We start from the raw sequence: 24,724 nt of genomic DNA, 5'->3' as shown, positions 1-24,724 counted from the left end.
CAAAACAGAAGCCTGTCAGCAACATCGGGAAAGGGAGGAACACGGTCTTTTTTAATTCCGTAGCTGTGAGCTCTGGGGATAGGAATCCAGCTGGGTGCGTTGTCCTTGACAGTGGCGTGCACCTCTCATGGGTACACGCTTGTTTGCCACCGAGCATTCATTTCTTACGCTGCTTGGTAAAAGTATCCCACGTTTTCTTTTGCAACATTCCCTCTTCCCCATTCTCAGCCATTAGGTTTGCAAAAGATTGACCCTACTCCTGGGTCCAGGGATGGGTTCCAACTGGCTTTACTAGTGGTCCTCAATCCTGGCTGCGCACACATTCACCTGAGCCCTTCAGAAGCACTGTGCTCTACCCCCAGAGATTCTCGTTTAGTTGTTATGGGTAGGGTCTGGGCACAGGTTTTGTTTTTTGTTTTTGTTTTTTTTGAAGATTTTATTTATTTTGAGAGAGAGAGAAAGAACATGAGTGGAGGGGGTAAGGGCAAAGGGAGAGGGAGAAGCAGACTCCCCACTGAGCAGGAAGCCTGACCCCGGGGCTCGATCCCAGGACCCCGAGATCATGACCTGAGCCGAAGGCAGACGCTTAACCGACTGAGCCACCCAGGTGCCCCTTTGTTTTTGTTTTTGATAGGCTTTATTTCTTAGAGCAGTTTTAGGTTCACAGCAAAACTGAGTGGAAAGTACAGAGTTCCCATATGTGCTTTCTCTGCTCCCACTCATGCATGGCTTCTGCCCTCATCAGCATCCTCCACCAGAGTGGAATATTTGTTAGTCACTGACCCTACACTGACACATCATTTTATCACCCAGAGTTCATAGTTTACATTACGGTTCACTCTTGGTGGTGGACATCTGGTGGATTTGGACAGATGTACAATGACATGTGTCCATCATCCTAGTATCATCCAGAGTAGTTTCGCTGTCTTAAAAACTTTCTGACATTCAGGGGCACCTGGGTGGCTCAGTGGGTTAAGCATCTGCCTTCGGCTCAGGTCAAGATCCCAGAGTCTTGGGATCGAGCCCCACTTCGGGCTCCCTGCTCATCTGGGTCTGCTTCTCCCTCTCCTCCCTGCTCGCTATCTCTGTCTCTCTTAAGTAAATAGATAAAATCTTAAAAAAACCTTTCTGATATTTAAAAATTAAAAAAAGGGGGGGGCGCCTGGCTGGTTCAGTCGGAAGAGCATGCAGCTCTTGATCTCAAGGGTCATGAGTTCAAGTTCCACACTGGATGTAGAGATTACTTAAATAAGTAAGTATTAAAAAAGAAAAATTTTCTGTGCTCTGCCTATTCATCCCTTCCTCCCCACAGATTCCTGACAACCATTGATTTTTTTTTTACTATTGTCATAATTTTGCCTTTTCTACAATGTCATATAATTGGAATCATACAGTATCTAGGCTTTTGAGATTAGTTTCATATGCATTTTTAAAACCCTTCAGTTAATTTTAATATGCAGCCCTATTTGAGAGCCTATCTGAAGCCAATCAGCATACTCCATTTTGTGACTACTGTTGAGTTCAGGGACGGGAAAGTTTCTCCAGTGGGTCTAGTCAAGATAGACCTTAAGATCTTGGGACACAGGCTTTTCTCTGCTGGCCCCAAACGAGGAACCCGTAGCCTGCTACTGGCTGTGGCTACAGTGACATCTCCAGGAGAGGGCCTGCCTGAGGCTGGAGCCAGTCTCCAGGAGGTGGAGCTAAGACAAGGAGAGAAATAGGGCCTGGCACCTCTTATGAGCCTTGGTAGGATAGCAAAGCCAGATCTAGCCCTGGGCTGTTTTAGATGGATGAGTTCGAATGCTTTTGGCTGCGACATAAGAAAGTCAAATCAAAGTAACATACAAATAGGGACATTATCTCACATTATGAGAAATCCCTAGGGAGACCGGTTTCAGGTCTGGATGATCTACAGCTCAGTGGAGCGTTAAAGCCCCAAGTTTGTGCATATTTATGCTCTGCCTATCCTTGGTGCAAGGCTCTACCTTTATTGGCCACGGCAGTCCCCATGCATCTTCCAGGTGTAACAGCACCAAAAAGAAGAGCATTGCATCTTGCAATCTTCTTCATAAGACAGAGCAGTCCGTTTCGGAATTCCTCCAGCAGGGACGCCTGGGGGGCTGTCGTGAAGCGGCTGCCTTTGGCTCAGGTCAAGATCCCAGGCTCCCGGGAACCAGTCCCACCTGGGGCTCCTTGCTCAGCAGGGAGCCTGCTTCTCCTTCTCCCTCTGCACCCCCCGCCCCGCTTGTGCTCTCTCTAGCTCACTCTCTCGCTCTCAAATATATAAAATCTTATAAAAAAGAAAAAAAGAATTCCTCCGGCAGACTCTCCTCGTGTGGCAATGGCATGGCTGGCTTTACCTCCAGCCTGGGGAATAAGGTCCACTTTCCAGAGAGTTGAATGTCTGAATAAAGTGGGGGCTTTGGGGATCCCCAGTTCCCTAAAGAGAAAATTTTAGAGGCGAAGGGAAGATGAAGGATGAAGATGTGGTTTTTACTGCTCCCTCCCTCTCACCCCTCTGTAACCCAATGTGCCTGGCCGTACGGTTGGCAGATCCAAGTCAGAATCCCCTGGAGAGCGGGATAGAAATGCATATTCCCGGGCCCCATCCGGGTCTGTGGACGCAGCCTATTTGGAGGTGACGCCTGTGGGAATCTGTTTTAAGCTCCCCGATGATTCTTGGGCCCACAGTTTGGGGAGCACGCGCAGGGGTAGGAGTTGCGGGGGCGGGTGGGGGAGCCTCGGTGCACCGCAGGGAGCCGCCTGTTCTCTCTCCCAGCCCCACCTCCCCGGCTGTGCCGGAGTCTGCAGACGCCCCTGCGTGTCCGCCCGCCCCGAGGCCGGACCCAGAGGAGGCAACGGGGACTGAGAGGGGACGTGAACTTGTCGGGCGGGTCGGGCTCTCTTCTCCCCGTGCACCGGCAAACGGGACTTTCCGCGGAGCTCGGGCCGCGCGAGCTGCAGGCCCTTCGCGGGCCCCGCCCCAGACTCCAGGGGCCGAAGGAAGCCAGGTGCTGATCGGAGGCTTCTCCATGCAAACGTTTCCGGGAAACCGCCTAAAGAGATCTTGAAAAACAAAACACAAATGAAAGACCCAGAAATCTCCAAGACTCCAGTCATTTGTTCGAATTCCTTTTCTCATTCTGGATCCTGCCGACTTGGATATTCGTCCAAGTGAACGCCACACCTATGCACCAGCGGTCGGGGAGCGTCACAAACTTAAGGCTGTCTCTTGCGCCAAAGCGCCCTTTTGCAAATCAGCACGTGGGAGAGGAAGGGCCGCCTTGACAAGGTGGTGGCTCCAGGCGCACCCCAAGCTGGCCACCTCAGGCCCAGGAGCCGAGCTCACAGACCAAGCTGACATGCCCAAATGACACGGTGTATCGGGACATTGTAAAACAGTCTCGAGCAAGGAGGATGAGCTGGGTAACACACACAGGGAGGGGCCAGGCGGGGCAGAAGAACCAGCCGCCTGAACCCGGGGAGACGCTGGGTTCATCAGGGAAGCGATCTGGATTGTGTTCCCCACCTGGATGCTGAGGACCTGGGGGTGCCGGGCTCGAGGCTTACGCGCCGGTAGCCGCAAGGAGAATCCGATTGTCTCCCTGCCATATCAGCTCGCCCCACGCATGGGGAGGCTGTGAGGACCAGAGCTGAAGACACCCTGGGCGCCTAGAGAGACTGAAGATGTTTGAGGTCATGTTCACTCTGTCTAGGAGAGGCAGGACGCGTTTGTCCGGCCGTAGCTGATTCATCAGGTAGCCTACAGAGCAGCTGGGGAGGGCGGCAGGGCTGGGAGTGGGGTCAGTCAGTTGAGTATCTGACTCTTGATATTGGCTCAGGTCATGATCTCAGGGTCCTGGGATGGAGCCCTGAGTCTGAGTCTGGCTTCCCACTCAGCAGGGAGTCTGCTTGAGATTCTCTCCCTCCCCTGCCCCTCCCCCACTGCTCATGCTCTCTCTCTCTCTCTCTCTGGGGGAAAAAAAAAAAAAAAGAACAGCTGGGAGGGAACCTAGAAGGCCAGAGCCAGATTGGTGCCCCCAGTGGGTGACCCTGCCAATCCTGTTGTTCACTTTCTCTATCTTACGACCCTTTGCCATCTTCGGGTCTTGCAGGCCCAGGGAGGGACTGCCCCTGTGGGGTTTGCTGTCCTGCCATCAGGCTCCTGCCATCTGGGGCACTATCCTCCTGGCCCATCCCACCCCAGGGCAGGTACTGGAAAACCTGGACCTTTCTGTAGCCCAGGGCGCATCTCAGCGACCCAAACTGTCCAGTCCCCTGCTGGTGCAGCTTGCCCACCTGCCTTGCCTGCTTCTTTCTGGGAAAACCACAATGAAGGCTCTGCCAGTCCTTTCCCCTGGCTTTTTCTGCCTCCCGACTGCCCTCGGGGCTTCCCCCTGAACGCGGCTCACCTGCTTCTGCTGTGAGTATACAATCTCCCTTCATGACCATCATTTCTGCGTCTGCAGGCCCTACCACACCTGTTTAAAATCAATCCGGGTACATTTGCAAACAGTGGCCCCTTTAAGGCTCATGGATATTGAGGGCCTCTTGTGCATTCTGCATATTCAGTTATGAATTTTGGTGCCTTGGCTGCTGTATCGTGGGATTTTGGAGTTCAAGGGAATCACGTGGTGTATAATGAAGCTTTGGAGCTTCGCGCGCCGTACTTGTTTCGGCTTACATGGGCTCCACTTATTTCATCCGTCTCTAACACATCTCACAGGTGACTTATCTGCTACACTTATCCCCTCTAGGAGTTTTGTCTAGGTCTCACAAGCTATTTGGTAGCTTCTTCATTATCTATGCTCAACACGGAAGTCTGTTTTTCCCATCTAGTTTTCTTGTCTTCTCTAGCAGAACTGCACATTCTGGGGCAGCAAGCATTTCCTTCGAGCTACGGTGGGAACTCAAGGGAGGTCCAGACCCAGCCCCTGCCCCTGGGTGGGCTGAGCTCTGACTTGTCCCAGGCCCTGGGGCTCAGCACGTGGCCCAGCAGCTGGTGCAGGCTCCCTGGGAACTGTCGCAGGCTGGTCACTGACCCACACGAGCATCTTTGTCTGAGGCTGCCTGGGGACCCAAGGGGGAGGGCTCACCGAGCTGAGGTGCATGCAAAGCTGGGGAAGGACAGGTGCTTGAGTCATGCAGGTGGCACCTAGCCACCCACCTATCCAACCCAGTGCTTAGTTTAATGCCTGAGTTTCCAGGGGGCGGAATGTAATAGACCTACTGGGGATTGCTTGGCTCTCATGGAACTTTGGATGAAATGGTTCTTTCGGATTTTGTTCTCCTTTTCTACAGCTGTCGAACAGGTGTCCATGGAGGGCTAGACCAGGGACAAACCTGAGAGGCAACAACACCCCCTTATCCCTTGATCTCTAATGAGATGGAAGCTCAGTTCCTCAACAAAATGGGCTGCTCTGGCTCTCTCTTTCCTTGGGGGGAATCCTTCACGTCAACAGACTCTGGCCAGCTTTTCCCACAGATGCGTCCAAACTTGTCAGAACTCTGGCTCGGGGCTGGACCGCAGGTCATGCATTTAGGAGAAGAAAGCATGAGTGTGGGGACCAGAGATCCCCAAGGGCCGTAAACTAAGCAGCGATGTCCCCTTTGGTGTCCGTGCACACGGGTAGCGAAGCCGGGGTTCCGCAGGTGGCCAGGTGGGCACTGACCTTTGGATCTGTTTTGTGAGCTCCTCTGTGAAACCAGCAACAGAATGTGTCACTGCTGATACGCGGGCCTTCTCCTCATGTGTGTCACCCAGGAGGAGGAGCGGGCCTTAATCTTCCTGGATACATGTATTAATTTTTTCTTTCACATTAAAAAAATTTTTTTTAAGTGTTTGTTTTAGGGGCCGCTGGGTGACTCAGTTGGTTAAATGTCTGCCTTTGGCTCAGGTCATGATCCGAGGGTCCTGGGATCGAGCCCCTTGCTCGAGGGGCTCCTTGCTCCCCACTTCTCCCTCTCCCCCTGCCCTTCCACCCCCCCCCCGTGCTGATGGTCTCTATCTCAAATAAATAAAATCTTTAAAAATAAATAAGTTAATTAATTAATAATAAAATAAAATGTCCTAAGTCTTGATAAAAAATTAAATTAAAAAATAAAAAAATAGGTGTACCTGGGTGGCTAGTCGGTTAAGTGCCCAACCCTTGATTTCGGCTTAGGTCATGATCTCAGAGTCATGAGATTGGGCTCAGCTTCGGGCTCTGTGCTGGGCTTGGAGCCTGCTTAGGATTCTCCCTCTCTCTCTGCCTCCACCCTTCCCCCCAACAAACCCCAGTCCCGCATGCGCACTCTCTTAAAAAAAAGTTTGCTTTACTAAAGTTTATTTCCTCCATTTTATTAATCAAGGACATATGTTACCAAAGATTTGCAAGGTAACGAAGTGTTATCACACTCACATGATGCAATTTGAATCGAACACGAAGAAAATATACAATGCAGTGCAGTCTTACTGCAAATTAATACATGAGACCATCATTACTACTTTGAAGTACCTGGCGACCCCGGTTTCTGAGGCTTTACTCCAGATTAAATAGCACTGACCATGCTGGTGGGCAAAATACATGAAGCAAAACTTGACAAAAACTTGACATGCTTAAAACTTCCCTTTAGGATCAAGGCAACATTGTTTGGGAGGTCTTAGCTAAAGCATATAAATAAATAAATAAATTAATTAATTAATGTAAAAAGCTCTATGGATTTGAAAGGAAGGCGTTACCTGCGGCTTGCAGATGATATAACCATCCATTTAGAAAACTCCAAAGAATCCCACATATATAACTAGAACTACCAAGAGAGTTTTGCAGGATTGTTGGATAAAAACCCTAGCTATAAAAACCAACTGCAGCCACAAATGGGAGAAAATATTTGTAAAACACACATCTGAGAAAGGACTGTTATCCAAAATATACAAAGAGCTTTAAAACTCAACAATAGGAAAACACACGGCCCACTTAAAAAGTGGGCAAAAGATCTGAACAGATACCTCATCAAATAAGCTCTACGGATGGCAAGTAAGCATAGAAAGAGATGCTCTACATAACCCATCGTTAGGAAATTGCAAATTAAACAGCAGTGAGATACTAGTGCTAACCTGTTAGAACGGGTCAGATCTAAAGTACAGACCACACTGAGTGCCGGTGAAGATGCGGCGCAACAGGGACGCTCACTCGTTGCTGGTGGGAAGGCAAAATGGCAGCTACTTTGGAAGACAGTTCGGCACATTCTTACAAAGTGAAACAGTCTTACCCTGTGATCCAGCAATTGCATTACTTAGTATGAACCCAAAGGAGCGGAAAACTTCTGTCCACACAAAAACCTCTATTTATAATTGCCACAACTTGGAAGCACCCAGGATGTCCTTAGTAGGTGAATAGATAAGCAAACTGGTCTATCCGTACACTGGAATATTATTTAGTGAAAAGACGTGGAGGAAACTTAAATGCATACTATTAAGTGAAAGAAGTCAATCTGAAAATGCTGTATCTTGTCTAATTCCAACTATATGACAGTCTGGAAAAGGCAAAACTATAGAGACAGTAAAAACCTCAGTGATTAGTGGGTGGGAGGGTGAAGAAATGCAGCACATGGGATTTTAGGGTAGTGGAATTACTGTGTGATACTGTAATGGTGCATATATAATATTATGCATTTGGCAAAATCCATACAACTGTACTGCCCCAAGAGTAAACCCTAATGAAGTGGACTTTGTCTCCTAGTAATGTATTAATTCATTCATCAAATCACAAATGTGCCACCCTAATACAAGCTGTTAATAACAGGAGAAAGTGTACGTTTGTGAGAGAGGATGTATATGGGAACTCTCTGTACTAGCTGCTCAATTTTTCTGTGAACTTAAATGTGCTTTAAGAAATAATATCTAGGGGCCCCTGGGTGGCTCAGTTGTTAAGTGTCTGCCTTCGGCTCAGGTCATGATCCCGGGGTCCTGGGATCGAGCCCCGCATCGGGCTTCCTGCTCCATGGGAAGCCTGCTTCTCCCTCTCCCACTCCCCCTGCTTGTGTTCCCTTTCTCACTGTGTCTCTCTGTCAAATAAATAAATAAAATCTTAAAAAAAAAAGAAATAATAACTAGGGGTGCCTGGGTGGCTCAGTCGGTTGAGCATCCAACTCTTGATTTTGGCTCGGGTCATAATCTCAGGGTCCTGGGATCGAGCCCTGCGTCGGGCTCTGTGCTGAGCGTGGAGCCTGCTTAAAATTCTCTTTCTCACTCTCCCTCTGCCCCTCCCCATTGTTTGCACTCTAAGAAAAAAAAAATCTATGGGGGCGCCTGGCTGGTTCAGTTGGTGGAGCATGATCTCGGGGTTCTAAGTTCCAGCCCCACATTGGGTGTAGAGATTACTTAAAATCTTAAAAAAAAATCAATTTTTAAAAAATTGAAAAAAGTCAATTGTGTTTTTACATATGAACAACAATGGATCTGAAACTATAATTAAGAAATAAAAGATATTTACACTGGCAAAAAAATATAAGGAACTGATGCATAAATCTAACAAAATATATGAAAACCCTTCAGGGAGAAAACTATAAACCTTTTTGAGGGTCATTAAAAATCAGTGTATATGGAGTGATATATCATGTTCTTGGATAGACTCAATGTCATTAAGATGTTGGTTCTTTACAAGTTGATATATAAATTCAATGGAATTTCAAGTGTGTGTGTGTGTGTGTGTGTGTGTGTGTAATTTGTGAAGCTGATTCTAAGATTTATATGGAAAAGGGCCAAGACTAACCAAAGCACTCCTGCTCTATCATATACCGAGGCTTATTATAAAGCCTTAGCAGTTAGGATAGTGTATCATTAGTCTGGAGATAGTAAATAGACCTGGGGGACTAGAGAGAACCCAGAAAGAGACTCATCTATACATGGAAACCTGGTTAACAGAAAGTGGGAATGGCGTATCAGTGGGTAATGGACAGGCTACTCAGTGTATTGCATTAGGGCAAATGGTTATCCATATAGAAAAAAAACCCAGATTGGATCTCTACCTCACATACATACACATAATCAATTCTGGATGAATTGAGGACTTAGATGTATAAAGGAAACATTAAAATATTTAGAAGAAAATGTAGGAAAATATCTTTATGATCTAAGGGGAGAGATGAATGTCTTAAGACACAAAAAATATTTACCATAGAGAAAAATATTGATGTTTCTGACTACTTTAAAATGAACTTCTGTTTATCAAACACACCTTAGAGACAGGGAAAAGAGAAGTCTCCAGCTGAGAGAATATATTTGTAATACATAGAACTGTCAAAGAATAGTAGCCAGAGTATGTTAATATTTCCTACAAATCAGCAAGAAAAAGACATATAGCCTAATAGAAAAATAGACAAAGGGTAGGGCAGACATTTCACAGAAAAGGAGATGTAAGTACTTAGCCCCAAAACATTTAAGATTCTCAATCCTATTAATAATTAGGAAAATGCAGATCAAAAGCAAACCTAGGTGCCAATTTATGCTTGCCAGATTGACCAGCACTGAAGAGTCCAGTCAGTATCAGGTACGGGCAAGGTGTGGAGTACTGGGAAAGAGAATCTTCTGCTGGTGGGAGTGGACAGCCACTGGTGGAAAACAATTTTGATGACCCAGTGCCAACAAGATACCACAAGAACTTTTAGCTGGTTTGTTAAATAATATATCTAGCAGGGGCTTTGGTTTCTCCAAAATGCGCGTGGCAGAGAAGTGACCTTGAGGAATACTGAGATGCCATTTGCAACATTATGATTAAGTCAGTGAATTATCACATAAGACAAGCCGCTAATACATGCAGCTGTCCTTTGGAGGTTATACTCACATGGTGGTTATCTGCACAGGATGTGGCAACAATTTCTAAAGTGTGGGCATCTAACAAGACTCTGCTGCTCAAACAGAGTTACAAACAGTGATGACTGTTCACACGTGTCCACTTAGAACAAGACATTCTGTGGAAAGTTCTTCAAACCACGCCAATCGGATTCTTTGTGCTTTGAGTGTTTTCCTTCCCAGTGGCCGTGTGAGAACAGGAGACAGTTCTCACCTCTTTGACTCCTTCAGTTAATAGTGAAAAAACATTTTTAAAGGCGAGGCTCTGAAATTTCATTATATGACATGATAAGAAAATAGCGAGCCTGTGGAACTCTGTTTGATTAGCAGCAGGTGGAGAGAGGATTTTATTTAATAAAAATAAGCAGAGAGTCTTGTTTTTTCTACATTAATAAAGTTGAACAGGTACATTCCCTACAACCTGGCGATTCTACTCTGAGAGAAATCTTTCCATGAGCAGCAGGAAACATGCATTGTAATATTCATAGAAGCATTGCTCATAATAGCAATAAACTGGAAATGGCCCAGGTGTCCATTAAGAGTAGAATCTATAAATAAAATTGTGAAATATTTATATGACAGAATACTATACAGCAGTGAAAACGAATGAACTATCACTACACACATTCATGTGCATGAATTAAAAAAAAAACCCAGAATTTAAAAAACCACGGGGGAACATATACAGTGGGATCCCATTTACATAACGTTTTAAAGTAAGTACAACCAAACAACACACTGTCTAGGGATGAATATGCGGGTGTAAAAACCATAAAGAAAAGCAAAGGGATGATGAGCACAGAGCTCAGGATGGCGGGGGGCGGGAAGAATCATGTTGGAGCGAGTGCTGGGCAGACGGGGGAGCGTGGGATCCAGTGCTAAGGGAGGGACTGGCCTTTGGGAACCTTCTCCCGTTGTGACAGGGACAGTGACTCCCGGTACAAATTCAGGTGTAATTGGGAAATGGGAGGTTGTGAGTTAATAGAAGACACAGACACTGGGCTCTGCCCCTGCTCCTGACACGGGGCGCCTGAAACCCATTATTTCCTCCGTGGTGAGAGCACGAGGAGCATCTCCAGACCTCCTGAGGTGACTCTGCGTGGGCTCCTGGACGGGGGCTGGTCACCTGAGAGGCCAAGCCATGACTAAAAGCTTGAAATTTTCACCCCCCTCACCTCCCACTTATCCAGAGAGGGGGAGGGGCTGAAAATGGAGGTGATGATCGATCCTGCCTGCTTGAAGAATCTTCCATAAAAATCCCGATGGCACAGGGTTTGGGGAGCCTGGGGGGGTGGACACTTCCACGTGCAAGAGGGTGTTGCACCCCCCAGCTCCATGGGGACCCTCCCAGACCTCGCCTTACACATCTCTTCATCTGGCTGTTCATCTTGTCCTTCATCATGTCCTTTAATCAACTGGTAAATATAAGTGTTGCCCTGACTTCTGTGAGCTGCTCTAGCAAATCAGCTGGGCTCAAGAAAGGGGCTGTGGGAACCTCTGATTTGTTGCCAAGTCAGACAGAGGTTGTGGTCACCTGGGACCTACGACTTGCGATTGGCACCTGAGCCCTGACCCTGTGGGGTCTGACACCACCTCTAGGTAGACAACAGTGTCAGAACAGAGTTAAATCATAGGACACCCTGCTGGTGTCACCACAGAATTGCTTGGGGTGGGGAACCCCCCGCATGGTGACCAAGCGTGTGGGACGTGGAATGTTCTGTGTGAAAGTAAAAGAGCACAGAGGAGGGAGCACTAGGTTTCCTAACACAGGGGCCGACTGCCTTTGCCGTGTCTGTGTTGGAGGAAGCACACAGCGAGGTTCTCAGCTGATGTGTGAGGACATGGGGGAGATCTGAAGCAACAGGGCCTACGGTGTCACCTGGAGCGTCAGACAGCGGACCCGCAAGGGCGCCGGAGCCATGCGGGCTGGTGGCCAGAGATGCTCAAGGTGAAGATTTAGCAGAGGGTCAGTCGCAGTGGCGACACGGTCAAGGTTTGAGTGCAGGTGGAAGTGGGGCGGAGACATTGACAATGGTTCTCAACCAGGGACCCACTGCCTACACCCCAGGGGCGAAATGCACGCGGACTTTTGATGTGGCAATGACTGTGGAGGGGGCAGGACTGTCTGGCAGGAGGGACTGTCTGACCCCAGTGACAACAGAGCCCCGGGGGAGAAACACGGGGCGAGGGCACAGGATGGGTATCTATGTGACTGGAGTCCCTGAAAAGGAATGAGGACAGGGGTGAGGTGGAGGGGAAGATGAGCAGGAGGAGGGAGGGCAGATGGCACGAGGGAGCAGCTAGGAGCACTGGGGAGCCCGGCTCAGCGAAGCTGGCAATCTGGAAGGGAGGAGAGGAAGTGCGTGGAAGCAGCAATGGCAGGTGGGGGGACACACTCTGGGGGTGCGCACCTGCTGGGGACAGCTGGGTCTCAGACGAAGCAGACATTTGAAGAAGTGGAGGCTACTGGGGTGCTTGCCTGTTAGACTGGGAGTCCCACTGGGCGCATTGGAAGGGGCCCAGCAAGGATGAGTGGCCGGGCATGCTCGGAGTGGTCAGGATGCAGACTGAGCAAGGGTGGCCCAAGAGCTTGGACTTCTAGTGCCCACTACCTAGGGATGGCCGTGTGATGGGTGCGGTCCTGGTGGGCTCTCGCAGGCAGGTGAGCAACAGCTCAAAAGACAGTCTGGAGTCCCAGTGCGTGCATCAGGGGCCCCTAGGTCACTACACTTTGTAGCCGCTCCAGCAGGTTCAAGTTTATGCTTTACTGGAATGCTCCTCGAGTCATTTATATGGATTCAGTCAAACCCAGGAGAATCACCTGCCAGGTCCTTCAGACACTCTTGTGAATGACAGACGACAGGCTAAGGAGTTGTCATTTCTGCGGGCAGAGAAGGCTCGAGCCACACGGAATGGACAGAGCAGGGCTTCTCTGACCTAAATGTCCACGTGAATCACCTGGGAGTCTTGTCCAAATGCTGGATAGGATTTAGCAGCTCCGGGGTGGGCCAGGGATTCCCAAGCAGTGTGCTTGAATGGAAGGAGTAGAAGCTTCACGATGGGCTGGTTTCCAATACAGGCGTTTCCTATGCCACCTGCGTGGTCTTGGGCTCATGCGCACTCGATTGTTTCTGTGCAAAGCAGGAATCAGGTCATAGGCTGTTGTGCGGGTTACATGGAGTAATGTGAGTACTGCACCCCGCACTGCCCCGAGGCGCACACAGCAGGGCTACAATAAGACCATTTCCCTTTTCTACTTTGTCTTGTCCACAAAATCCACTGGCCTTTCCAGATGCAAGGCGACGACTTTTTGTATTTGCGGGGTGCTGGTCTTCTGTGGATTGTCAGCTGCCCACCAGGGGCCACTGCCAGGGCCTCTCCGTGGCACCCACTCGTGACCCTGGGGGAGGAAGCGGGAGGCCAGAGTGTCCTTCTATCTTTGATTAAGGCTGAATCTGGCAGCCCTGCTTGCCTTAGTCTTTCTTGTTCCAATTTGGTGATCGAAAACCCCAGTCCCCATTTGGGTGGATAATCACATAGACTGGGGGCCCTAGGTAGACGGAATAATTTTTCCTTGTCTAATTTTTCACTGCCCTGCCCAATGCATATTCCTTTCCCAGTGCAGAGCAAGCAGAGCGGGTTGTAACTCCCTCCATCCGAGCAGTCTGGCTTAGTGGCTTGGCTAACTGGATTCCCGGGCCCACCTGTCTGCAAAGCTGTAAGGACAGCCTGTTGAGGCAGGTGGCTCCGACTGTATGGCTGCAGCTTAAGGAGCACCTGGAGGTTGCCCAGGCACTAGCTCTCACAGTCGCTGGGAGTCAGGGGTGTGAGGAAACTAGCGTGGCGGCCACCGGCCCCCCTAGCTGGGGCCGAGGGGCCAGAAGCGTTTGGTGGAACCAGGCAACTGCTCCCAAATGAGGGGGCCAGAGAGCAGCTCAAGGTAGCTCCTCCACAGCATGGGAATGGAACATTCCTGACTGGGACCACAGAGCCCTCCCCATCAGGACGTGGCTGCGGAGTACAGGTGCGCCCGTCCAGCCTCTGGAAATGAATGTCTCCATGATCGCGTTGAGAGATGGCCCTTCTTAACTCTCAATCGCTTTCCCCTTGGCCTTGGCAAGAAGGAACTCTCCCCACTGCCCAGTGTGGGGTCAACGTGCAGTCTTCTTCGGGAGGGTGTTCTTTTTGGGGAAAGGATCAAAGGGACAAGTTTGAAAGGGTTCAGTTCTCTCGATTCAGAATCTATGAGGAAGCAAGTAGCTGCCCGTGTCGAAGTTACATCTTGGAAAGTACAGCATGAAGCCATTAGATTTCCGCAAACTTAGAACAAGGTCAGGATCTGGGTGATGAGAACTTTAGGCGGATAATGGGGGAAAAAAAGGCTATTGTGTCTCAGTATATTTGGCGTCTTCTCTGCAGACGAGACCAGTTGCTTGACCAGATCTGAGTTTGTGATCAACTTGTTAGAGTCTGTTAGGAATCTATTCAGAGGGAGGGGGGGTTCCCTTTGGTTACTGCGCTTGAGGGGAGAACGAATGCCTTGTCCGTTGTTCCTTCTTAGAAGGAGCGGACTGCCAGCACTTATTTAACTATACTTAATTCAAGAGAAGTTTTTCAGTTAGTGGAGGGAAATGCTAGGTACAAGAAGGCCAGCAGAGAAGGGTCAGGTTGGAGGTGCTAAACAGAAGCGAACAGGTTTATAGGAAACAGGCTCCTGCATGCTCGATGCTCCAAGATGGGGGGGTGCATGTGTGAGCAAGCGCAGCAGGGGCTCTCCCTCTGTGGGCCCCTCCCCTGCACTCTGGGTGGACTGCGGAGGACGTGTCTCCCCTCCCGGCCTGTTTCACGGCCCGGGAGCCAGGGCTGACACCCACTGCCGCAGTGAGGAGTGGGGTTATGCTCTTTGGCAGCTATGGACTTGGCCCATGGACTTTGGGCTCAAGAGCAAGCATGTGAGTCATACAAGAGGGTCTGACCGCATCCACAGAGCAGATGGGAGCCTTGGGTTTTAAGGGTCACCGCCCACCCTCCAACACAAGTACGTCACAGTTGTAGTCAGAAAGCACTAGAAAACATTTCTTATAAAAGTATTTTTTTTAATAAATCGATGTATTTCAATGTTGTTAACATGATAGCCCAATGCTATATCAAGGTAGCAAAAGTGAAATTCCTGGTATTTTTTTTTTCATATAAACACTATGAATGACAGTACATTTGCATTCAACTTCACAAGAAATTATCTTCAGGTTCATGAAGACTCTTTAACAGTTGTTAACACCTCTTGAACAGTGAAGATGTGTATTGACAAGGCGAGTCTAATCACTGAGCCGCACCCTACGACCGTACGGAAGGGAAGAACGTGTGATGGCAGAAGAAACACAGCACGCACGCCATCGAAATGACCGAGTATCTTGCAGAAATGGAGCTGTAAGAAGACACACAGATTCGAGCCCTGAAGCAGTGAATGTGTTTCTACCCGTTTTGTGATGGAGAGAAGCCATGGATATGGAGTCCCGCAGCTGAGTGTAGCGTGGACTCTCCTTGTGTGCGCAGCGGCACCCATCGGCGAACACCGGACTTCCCTGCTCTGTGCGGATGCTGGTGAAGGGAGCTGTGTGCTATTGCTGTGGGTCAGAGGAACATTTAGCTGGGGTCCAGGCCTCCAGCGGGGGCTCTCTCCATGCCACCTCCTACAATTCCAGAGGCCACTTTCCAAAGCCGATGCCCTTTTCTTAGGGTTGACAAAACCCCAACCAACCAACCCTAGGGCACTGAAAGCAAACAGAAACCAGTAGCTTCTGGCACTCCCACATTGTCGCTGTCCAACCCACCATGAGAAATGTGTTTTGCTTGGTTCCCACTACAAAGAGAATCTCTGACTCTGTCACGTCACATGTATCTAAATGACTGGATTTTTCTGAACAGAGATCAGGCTGAGAACACAATTCTTTCCCGGCAAGGGCAAGAAAAAGCTGGTTAAATGCTAGTCCATTAAGTCCAACCTCAACTTTGAACTATAGAGGGGAACTGGTTTAAATGAGATTTTCTAAAGTAAAGACAACCTCAAGTACAACTGGATTGCAAGCAATCTCACACCCAGAATTTTATATGCTGATTGCTAGTATGATAAATGGCCTCAGGCCATTTGTTATTTCTACCAGGCCCCTTCATGCTATTTTTCACTCCAAATGCTGCAGATGAAAGTAAATACAACAGAACAGTGGTGAAATCATTTGTGTGCCGAGGTGCTGGATTCCAGATAAGCACAGATGGGGTGTTCCTGGCTATTCACCAAGATGGGTCTAACGGATGGCCACTCCTTTATGTGGGTCAGCAGCACAGACTAAAATCATGTATATCTGAATGGATGAGAAACAACTGTCATCCACCACGTTATTTAAAAAAATCCCAAGCAAACTGCCTCAGACACTTTCCACTAACCTGGGTTTTGGTGCTAGGACTCTCCTCTGAGGGAACAGATACATGGCCAGAGTCAGTGTTTTATTCTAAATCTCTTTTTTAGGCCTGAACCAAGTCAACTTCTCACAAAGATCATATACTCCTTTTTTCCTTCTGTCACATCTCTTAAGCGAGGGCTCTGCACCCTCTAAAGAACTGAGGGGAGAATGGTCAAGGCTTTCCTCTCCAGAAACAGAACAAAAGCGTAAATTAGGTTAAGTGGCTTCATTTTCCTCGGGTCAAAGCTTCTAACCCAAGGTTTGGTATCCCTAGGAATAGTGTGTGCTTCAGTTGATAAAATGAATCAAAATCAGCTGATGGAAAAGTTAAAAATGTCCTTTACTGAAAGATATGTATCTTTACAAAGAACAATAGCAAACAATCCAATCTAGAAGTTTAAATAAAAGTAGGTGCCTTTAAAACTAACAATCTCTATAAAGCTGAAGTCACTGCCTTGGATAATTTATACGCTGCATCCAATATTCTATGTAGGACATTCATTCTTAAGGCAGAAAAATTGAATCTGACATGTAATGACTCGGCTCTTACATCCAAGGGTCAAACTGGGAGTAGATTTGAGCAGACGGAGTCCCTGCTAATGAGGACTTATCTGCAGTTGACAATTTCTTTTCTCAGAGTAGTTTCTGTAAGAGACACATTTGAGAGAACAGAAAAAGATGAATTTTATGACACACAAATATCTTTCAACAAAAAGTCAACGAGACTCGGTTTTCTAAGATGAGGTGACGCTACTCCCATCACAAGCCAACGGACTCCAACACACTCTGTCTGAAATGGTACATAAAATGGCGGAATATCAAATGATTCACTCTGTGGACAGTGTTACTTCAGACTCCAGTTTTCAAGGTCTCGTATAAAAGGCAGCCCGAACAGTTAGAAAGCAGCTGAATGTCAACTCACACCGCTACTCAGAAGGCTGCCCGCTTAGGATCTTCCTACCCCGTTGTCACAGCCCGGTGCAGGGAGGAGGGTAGTGGGAGGTATTAAAATAAAGGTGAAGCCCCCAACACGTGTGCAAAAATACTCCTTAGTGACTAGCAAGAATATCTTTAACGAAAACCATCTTAACTATAGAATCAGAGGGGTCCAAGCCAGACGGACGCAGGAAGGGACCAGGCTGCTGAGGTGGACTGGTATTTGGGATGCAAGCACCTCCCCCCCTGCATTTGGGGGGAGCCTGGGCAGCGCGCTCCTCCGCAAGGCAGGGAGCTGCTGCCCTCGGCCGTGGGTGCTCCTTCCCCTCTGCGTCCTGAACGTGAACAAAACCAAACACAGACCTAAAAGACCATTCTCAAGCGGATGATGGCGACTCTCACCGCCCAAGTACCTCTTCGTGTGCCTAGTGTTAACACCATAGCTCTGGCAACTGTCGGAGGTGTACAAAGATGACCTGCCTCGTTTTTGAAGCCATGAAGATTCTCTTCTTTCACGGTGGCAGGAGTCCATGCAAGATTTGTAAACAGCGATACAAAATACTGTAAACATAACTTAACAGAGCTTGTATAAAACAGAAGTAAATCCAAATTTACAAGTGGGTAAAAAAAACCAGAGGGAAGCTTCATAGAAAGTTCTCCCTCCTGCGCCAAGTGATTCTTTTGATTACAAATATAATCCTGAGCTGAAAAACTGGGATTGGGGGGAGAGCCATCTTTGCATACAAAATATCCAGAGGACGCTTACTCTTTTACTTTTCTCTAGTTGATAGTCAACTGTCAGAGACAGCTCTGAAGGTGTGACTTTGGAGACGTTTATAGTTTAGTGTGACGCCCGGGTCTGGAGCCCGCTGTGGCGCTGGCCATGGAGGCGGACGCGGCAGCGTCCTCGGCCTCCTCTAGTTCGTCCTGCAGCTCCTGGCTGACGCTGGACTGCAGGGCCGCGGGGGTGAGCCACTCCTTGGGGAGGCAGCTCTGTAGGAAGGGTATACAGGAGCTGAAGTAGGCAAGTCGATTGATCCAGCGAGGAATCTCTTTCCCGCAGAGAATCTATGGGCGACAAAGGGTGTGGTGTTAGGTAAGATGAATAAGGTGGGCCTGGTCCGGTGCCAGGGTGTGGGGGTGGGGCGGAGGCAGGGCGGTGCCGGAAACATTGCACCTGGGCCTCTGGGAACAGGCGGCACCTACCTGCGGAGTCTGGGCCCTTCCGGCAGCCCCATCCCTCCCTCTCTCTGGAGCCTCTTGCAAATGGCTCACTTTCCGCATCTCTATCTACCCCGTGACTTCTGTCTCCAACCCACTTCTCCCCAGGGGCTCGTATCAGCAGAGAGAGAAACAGCTCCCCAGATGCAGACCTGGCTTTGGGAGTCCGTGGCAGGAGTGGGGCCGGAACGCCCGGCTGGCTTTCGTCTGCAGACTCTGCTGGGGGTGGCGGGGGCGGATGTGGGGCCAGGAGGAGTCTTTCCAGCTGACGATGTGTGGCTCTCTGCCCACTTCCCGCCCTGACCCTGTCCTTAGGACTCCGGAGCCACAAGCCACCGCCCCGCCTATCTCCGATAGTAAGAATCAGGCCTTCCACAACGAACTTTACTCTTTCTTAACCCTCTTGCCTGTCTGTAGACAATACTGGCCTTCCTGGGACCATGCTCCCCTGTCACCTTGGCAGTTTTGCCTCCAGTCATGTCACAGATTAGGATCAGGCCATCTTATCTTAGTTGATGACTTGGGAAAAAGGTGTCAAAGTATCTTATGCCCCCAAATTAGTGAAAATGTAAATAAACTGGTACCTGTAATAAAGCAAGGAAAGTTTTCTCTCTAAAGGGTTAGCCTTACCTGACAAAGGTTACATTTGCTTTAAATATGACATCTCTGTCTTAACCACAGGGCAAGTGGTCTCACTCGAGGGGAGACGGCATGTTCTGACCAAACGATCACCTGGCCGGGCAGCACTAGAGGCAGAGAGTACTTAAAAATATTGAGGGCGCCTGGGTGGCTCAGTCGGTGAAGCGTCTGCCTTCAGCTCAGGTCATGATCTCGGGGTCCTGGGATCGAGCCCCGTATCAGGCTCCCTGCTTAGTGGGAAGTAAGCCTGCTTCTCCCTCTCCCTCTGCCCCTCCACTTGTGCTCTCTCAAATAAAATCTTAAAAAAAAAAAAAATATTTGAGAAATGTGTCCATGAACTTGATCTGGGGGAAAGCCAAGCCATGACCTCACATGATACCACTCCCATCTCTCTCCCCAAAGAAACCCAGGCCAGCAAGTATTATGTTGTGTTTTACACCTGACACGTGGGGTGGCATCTACGTATTTGCAGGTTAAGCGCAGAGGTGCTGGCGAGGAATACATAGGTCAGTGTATGGCCACTGCTGACTACTTACTTCCTTCAACCTACTTCCCAAGTCCTGGTTGTACTCAATAAGCTACCTTCCTCCCAACCCCCGGTGGTGTGGCCTGATCAGCTGAAAACACAGTACTGTCCACGGTGGCCTCCTGTTTTGGCAGAGGGACTTGCACTGGGACACGGCCACCCCGGTGGGCTGAGTTCTCAGTGGCAGAGTCCAGTCTGTGACCAGTCCCCCAGCTTATAAACAACCCACCCCCACCCCCCAGCCCGGACTTGTCAGAAGCGTGCTGGTCCTCCACCAAGCCAACATCTCGAAACTTCGAGTCCAGACCCATTCGTGAGTCATTCAGATCGTGACCCAAATTTTCGAAATGATCTAGATTATAGATGGGAGGGCTAGCTGTGACACTTGTTTTAACGCATGACACATACATGTGTGTATATACTGTGTTATGATGGAAAACATATTTCTTATGGTGGGTAGCAGTCTATATAGCAAAATTACTTTTGCATTTAGGCTTCAACCAGTAATCCCCCTTGTAGAAATCCACCTCCAACACACACTGGCTGGGTACGAAGAGACGCATGCACGGGGTGACTGGTCACAACGCTGTGTGCAGCGGCTGGGTGGGCTCTTGCTCCTGATCCTTCTGCACCGAGTATGACATGAGCTGTGGGCCTGTCACCTTCGGCCTTTATTACAGTGAGATATGTTCCCTCTCTACCCACTTCACTGAGAGTTTTATCATAAGTGAATGCTGAATTTTGTCAAATGCTTTTCTGCAACTACTGCAATAATCATACGAGTTTTACTTTTCATTTTGTTAATGTGACGTATCGCACTGCCTGATCTGCACATGTAGAACCACCGCTGCGTCACCGGGTAAAGTCCCGCTCGATCCCAGTGTAGAATCCCCTTAATGTGGTGTTGAATTTGGTTTGCTAATGTTTTGTTGAGGATTTCTGCAACTCTGTTCATCAGGGATGTTGGCCTGTGATTTTCCTTTTTTGTGGTGTCCTTGTCTGGTTTTGGTATCGGGGTGATGCTGGCCTCATATAATGAGTTTCAAAGTGTTCTCTTTCTTTTTTGGGAAAAGTTTGAGATTAGGTATTGAATCCTTGAATGTTTGGTAGAATTCACCAAACTGTCTGGTCTTGGACTTTTGTTTGCTGGGAGGTTTTTGATTCAATCTCCTTAGTAAAATAACCAGTCTAGTCAGATTTTCTATTTCCTTATAATTCAGCCTCAGAAGACTGTTTCTAGGAATTTGTCCATCTCTTCTTGGTTGTCCAATCCGCTCACAGTGTCTCTCTTACGATCCTTCCTACTTCTGTCATGTCCATTTTAACTTCTTTCATTTTTGATTTATTTGAGCCCTATCTCTTTCTTTCTTGGTGAGTCAAGCTAAAGGTTTGTCAATTTTGCTTATCTTTTCAAAGAACCAGCCCTTAGTTTCATTGATCTTTTCGCTGTATTTTTAGTCTGTATTTCATTTATTTCTACTCTGATCTTTATTACTGCCTTCCTTCTACTAACCTTGGGCTTTGTTTTTTTCTTTTCTAGTTCCTTTAAGATGTAAGTTAGATTGATTTTTCCTGTGAAGTATATGGAATATTTTTTAAATCTGGGGAGGAGGGGAAATTCATGATATTAAAAGAAAAAAAATACAACAACTCTTGATCACCTTTGGAGAATGCTATTGAGCTGTGTGAGCGGTCCCCAAGACCACCTCCAGTTAGATGATGACTTGCCGAGAGGGCCGCGGGACTGGGTACACAGCTGCATTCACAGCCATGATCCACGACAGGCACAGAATGCAAAGTCCAGAGGAAACCAAGCACAAGCTTTCAAAGTGCCTCTCCCAGTGGAATCACACAGGATACACTTAATGACCCCATGAAGGAGTGGGGACGACACATGTGAAATGTCCACTAGGGATGTTCACTAGACACCCAGCATCTGAAGTTTTACTGGGGTCTGGTTGTGCAGGCAGGCACCCCCTCCTTAGCAGGTACCAAGCTGTTAGATTCCCCAGACTCTTGGCAGGTGTTTCACAGAAATCACACTGTTTGTACAAATGAGTCAGGCACAGCGAGCCACTCCTCTATCCTGAAAATGTTGGGAGCCCTTCTGAAAATCAAGTTCTCAGATGCCATCCAAAGCCCCAACCCCGCTTCGGATAAGCAGGGCTTTATAAGGACAGCAGGCTCTGGCCTGTTTTAACTTTTTTTTTTTTTTACACAGCACCCCCCAGCTCCCAAACTTGGCCAAGCTGTTGTTACAGCAAATATTATCAAAGGGCCCCATGCAGGAGGGTGAGACCAACCTCAAGTATTGATTTCGGTTATACCTAAAGGGTATAACTGGCCTTAGCCAGTTAAAACAAATCTCACTAACCATCAAGGTTTATTTTAGAAAGCTGGGTGGCGTCCACCTTCAGTTTTGGTATGAACCTTCTTTACCTGGCCTGATGCATCATTCAGGATCAGCGAAACTCTGGCCAGTACCCTGAGTCGGCCTGACAGGTTTTTAGGGCTGAGGCAATGTCTTGACAGTCAGGGTACACACACATGAAGTAAAACCCCAGAGGGCACACAGGTACCCCTAGAAAGTGAGTTTACAATGTTAGGGCAGCCCAAGCAGGGTACCCGGGTCAGGCAGTCCAGGTTAAAAGGCCCCCACCCAATGCACTTTCTCTCTGGGAGTGGGGTTTGCTCTAGACCGAAGATTTTTGTCCCGTCAAAGTTGGTATGCAGCAATCTTAACCTGTAACATGATGGTCTGTGGAAGGGGGGGCCTCTGGGAGGCGGTCAGGTCATGAGGGCCGAGCCCTCATGAACCGGATTAGTGTGCTAACCAGGGATCTGAGCGCCCCCTCACCCCTCTTGCCACCCAAGGCCAAGGCAAGCAGCAGCCTGTGACCCAGGAAGCAGACCTCACCAGTCGACCTCACCTTGATCTTGGACTTCCCAGCCTCCAGAATGGTGAGAAATAAAGGTCTGTTGCTGAGAAGCCCCCCGGCCTGTGCTCTTGTGTTTGAGCTGCCCAAATGGATGAGAAGACAGGGCTTCTGCCTGAGGGTTTCCAATCTAGCCTGAAAAACTGGCTGAATCTTGGTTTCAGGGGGTCTGCCTAGAGACGGTCAGATCCAAACAGTTGTTTGTCCGCGACGCCACGTCACCGGCCTCACGAGCGTGGAAGACGTGTGGTGTCATGTGTGGTAAGTGTAGGAACAGGGCAACAGACTGGCTGAATTCCAAGTGCTTGCAGCAGTTCAGAAAGGCAGAATGCAACGTTTTTCTTTGGGACAAGGGAGGCGCAGTGTTGAAAAACAAAGGTTATCAAGGCTTCCCCGTTCCTCTCTCCTCCCTAGCTACCAGGATTTGGGGTTTCTGTTTGTTGTCATTACAAAATCAGTGTGTGCCGTTTAGCAATCCCAACTTTACACTTTAAAAATTATCCCCTGCTCTCACCCAGCCCTTTTTTGGTCTGGAAAGGATGTACACAAGAGGGACAGAGTTCTTGCTGGAAATATTTTTATGTAACTGAACTAGACAGGCACATCATGTTAGGGATTTGTCAGGATAAAATCCGGAGTTTTCAGAAAACTTCAAGATGGGTTTATACAGCGACTCCCTCCCTCTACCCTGACCACTTACACAGTGAGCGGCCTAGAGAAGCCGCCTGTGTCTGCGGACAACTGCATTTGGTAACCGCGCGGCCCTGCTAAGGAGTGCGCAGCGGGAAGTGGGAGGAGGGTGCCTGGCTGTCATCCCCCGGAGCCTCGGTGGGAGATGCACTGGAAGCGGGCGGGGGCTCACAGTCCTGGTGATGTGCTTTCTCCCCACTTGCAGTTTTAGCAAGAATCACGGGTTAGGGATTCAATCAGTCCCTATATTGGAAATGCCGAGCCAATGAGCAGCTCAACACAGCCGGTCCCGGCGGGAAAAAGCCCTTTCTGGCGGTCACCTGCAAGTAAGCCAGACCGGTCGGTCCAATGTCCGCAAGCCTTTCATAGTATAGGGCTCCGCAGACGGTGTCCTGACCTGCAATGGTCCCCGAGGAGAAGCCCTGTTCCCTGAGCCTCTACCTTTCAGTCTGCAGGGAGGGTAGTAGACAGCGCCGGCTTTCAGCCTATGAGTCAAGCCACAGCAATTAGGATTGCGAATTCAGGATTTCAAAAAAAGGCCAGGGCTTTTCTTTGGCAGGAGTAAAGCTGAGATGCTGCACGGCCAGGGAGCCATGCTTCCAAGTTCAAGCAACATGCAAGGTTTCCCTGAGCCCTTTTTTAAAACCCAATACAAAATATGCACATCGGGCTGGAAAATCAGCAGCCTTGATGGGTCAGACATCTGACTTTACAAGAGCTCATTAGTATCCAAAAACTGCTTTTTAACACTCTGAAGTCCACCTGGAAATGGTCTCTCTTTGTATGTTGTCTCCCTTTTCCCAGAGGCCGTAATATGCAAAAGTCATAGTAAAATTCTCGGCTGTGGAGACACATTTTCTTTTCATTATCAAAAGACTTAAACTCCATCCACTCTATGGCTGCAAAACGCAAGGAAGTTGTGTCCCACTAACCCTTTCGCTTTGTAGCATTCCCCGAGTAAGACAGTCCCTGTATCCTCTAAAAAATTACACACACAGAACGTTTTATACCAATTCCTATTCTATATCTATAGATGCAATAATAACAAAATACAATTCTTTCCTCATTGCAAAGTTACTCACACTGTCCCAGCAGTAAACTTAGCCATGACAGAGGTTACAGCCGTCCAGGGAGATCCCAGCTGGGATTGGGCAGGGATGCCTCAGCAGCTCAAGGATTAGTGTGGTAGCCCCCCTGTTCCCGTTCTTACTTGGCTCAGGCCTGGAAACTTTTTAATCATGTTCCCTCCCACTTGGAGGAGAGCGCAAAGGTTTAGCATTTTGGCTGCCCCAAAACTCAACTTTGGGAACTTGGGGGGCTTTTCTTTTCTCTTCCTGCTGGGAGGAGAGGACAGACCTCGGGTATCACCTGGGCTACACCTCGTCCCCCTCACGCCTGCAGCCCGGCTGAAACAGCCAGGGGATCCAGTGCGCCGGGTCTTCGGGGCTGGATCGACCACTCCTAACTGCATACATAGCTTCCCCTG

At 48.7% G+C, this 24,724-nt stretch overlaps 1 protein-coding gene across 2 annotated transcripts in view; it reads right to left on the bottom strand.

The window, feature by feature from the left end:
- Nucleotides 1-14,907: 14,907 nt before the first annotated feature.
- The window catches only part of DESI2 (desumoylating isopeptidase 2), a 45,990-nt gene continuing 36,173 nt past the window's right edge, over nucleotides 14,908-24,724 (bottom strand). Inside the window, exon 4 of one of the 2 annotated variants that reach the window (XM_027611623.2) lies at nucleotides 14,908-18,294. In XM_027611623.2, coding sequence (XP_027467424.1) covers nucleotides 18,061-18,294 — 234 coding nt within the window. In that variant the 3' untranslated portion in view covers nucleotides 14,908-18,060. The remainder of the gene's footprint in view (nucleotides 18,295-24,724) is intronic. The other variant, XM_027611622.2, reaches the window with a different exon arrangement.

Source organism: Zalophus californianus, chromosome 10 (genome assembly GCF_009762305.2).
Source record: "Zalophus californianus isolate mZalCal1 chromosome 10, mZalCal1.pri.v2, whole genome shotgun sequence".
Lineage (NCBI taxonomy): Eukaryota > Metazoa > Chordata > Mammalia > Carnivora > Otariidae > Zalophus > Zalophus californianus.
The sequence above is the reverse complement of the archived record's forward strand: the minus strand, read 5'-3'. Positions and strand labels throughout refer to the sequence as shown.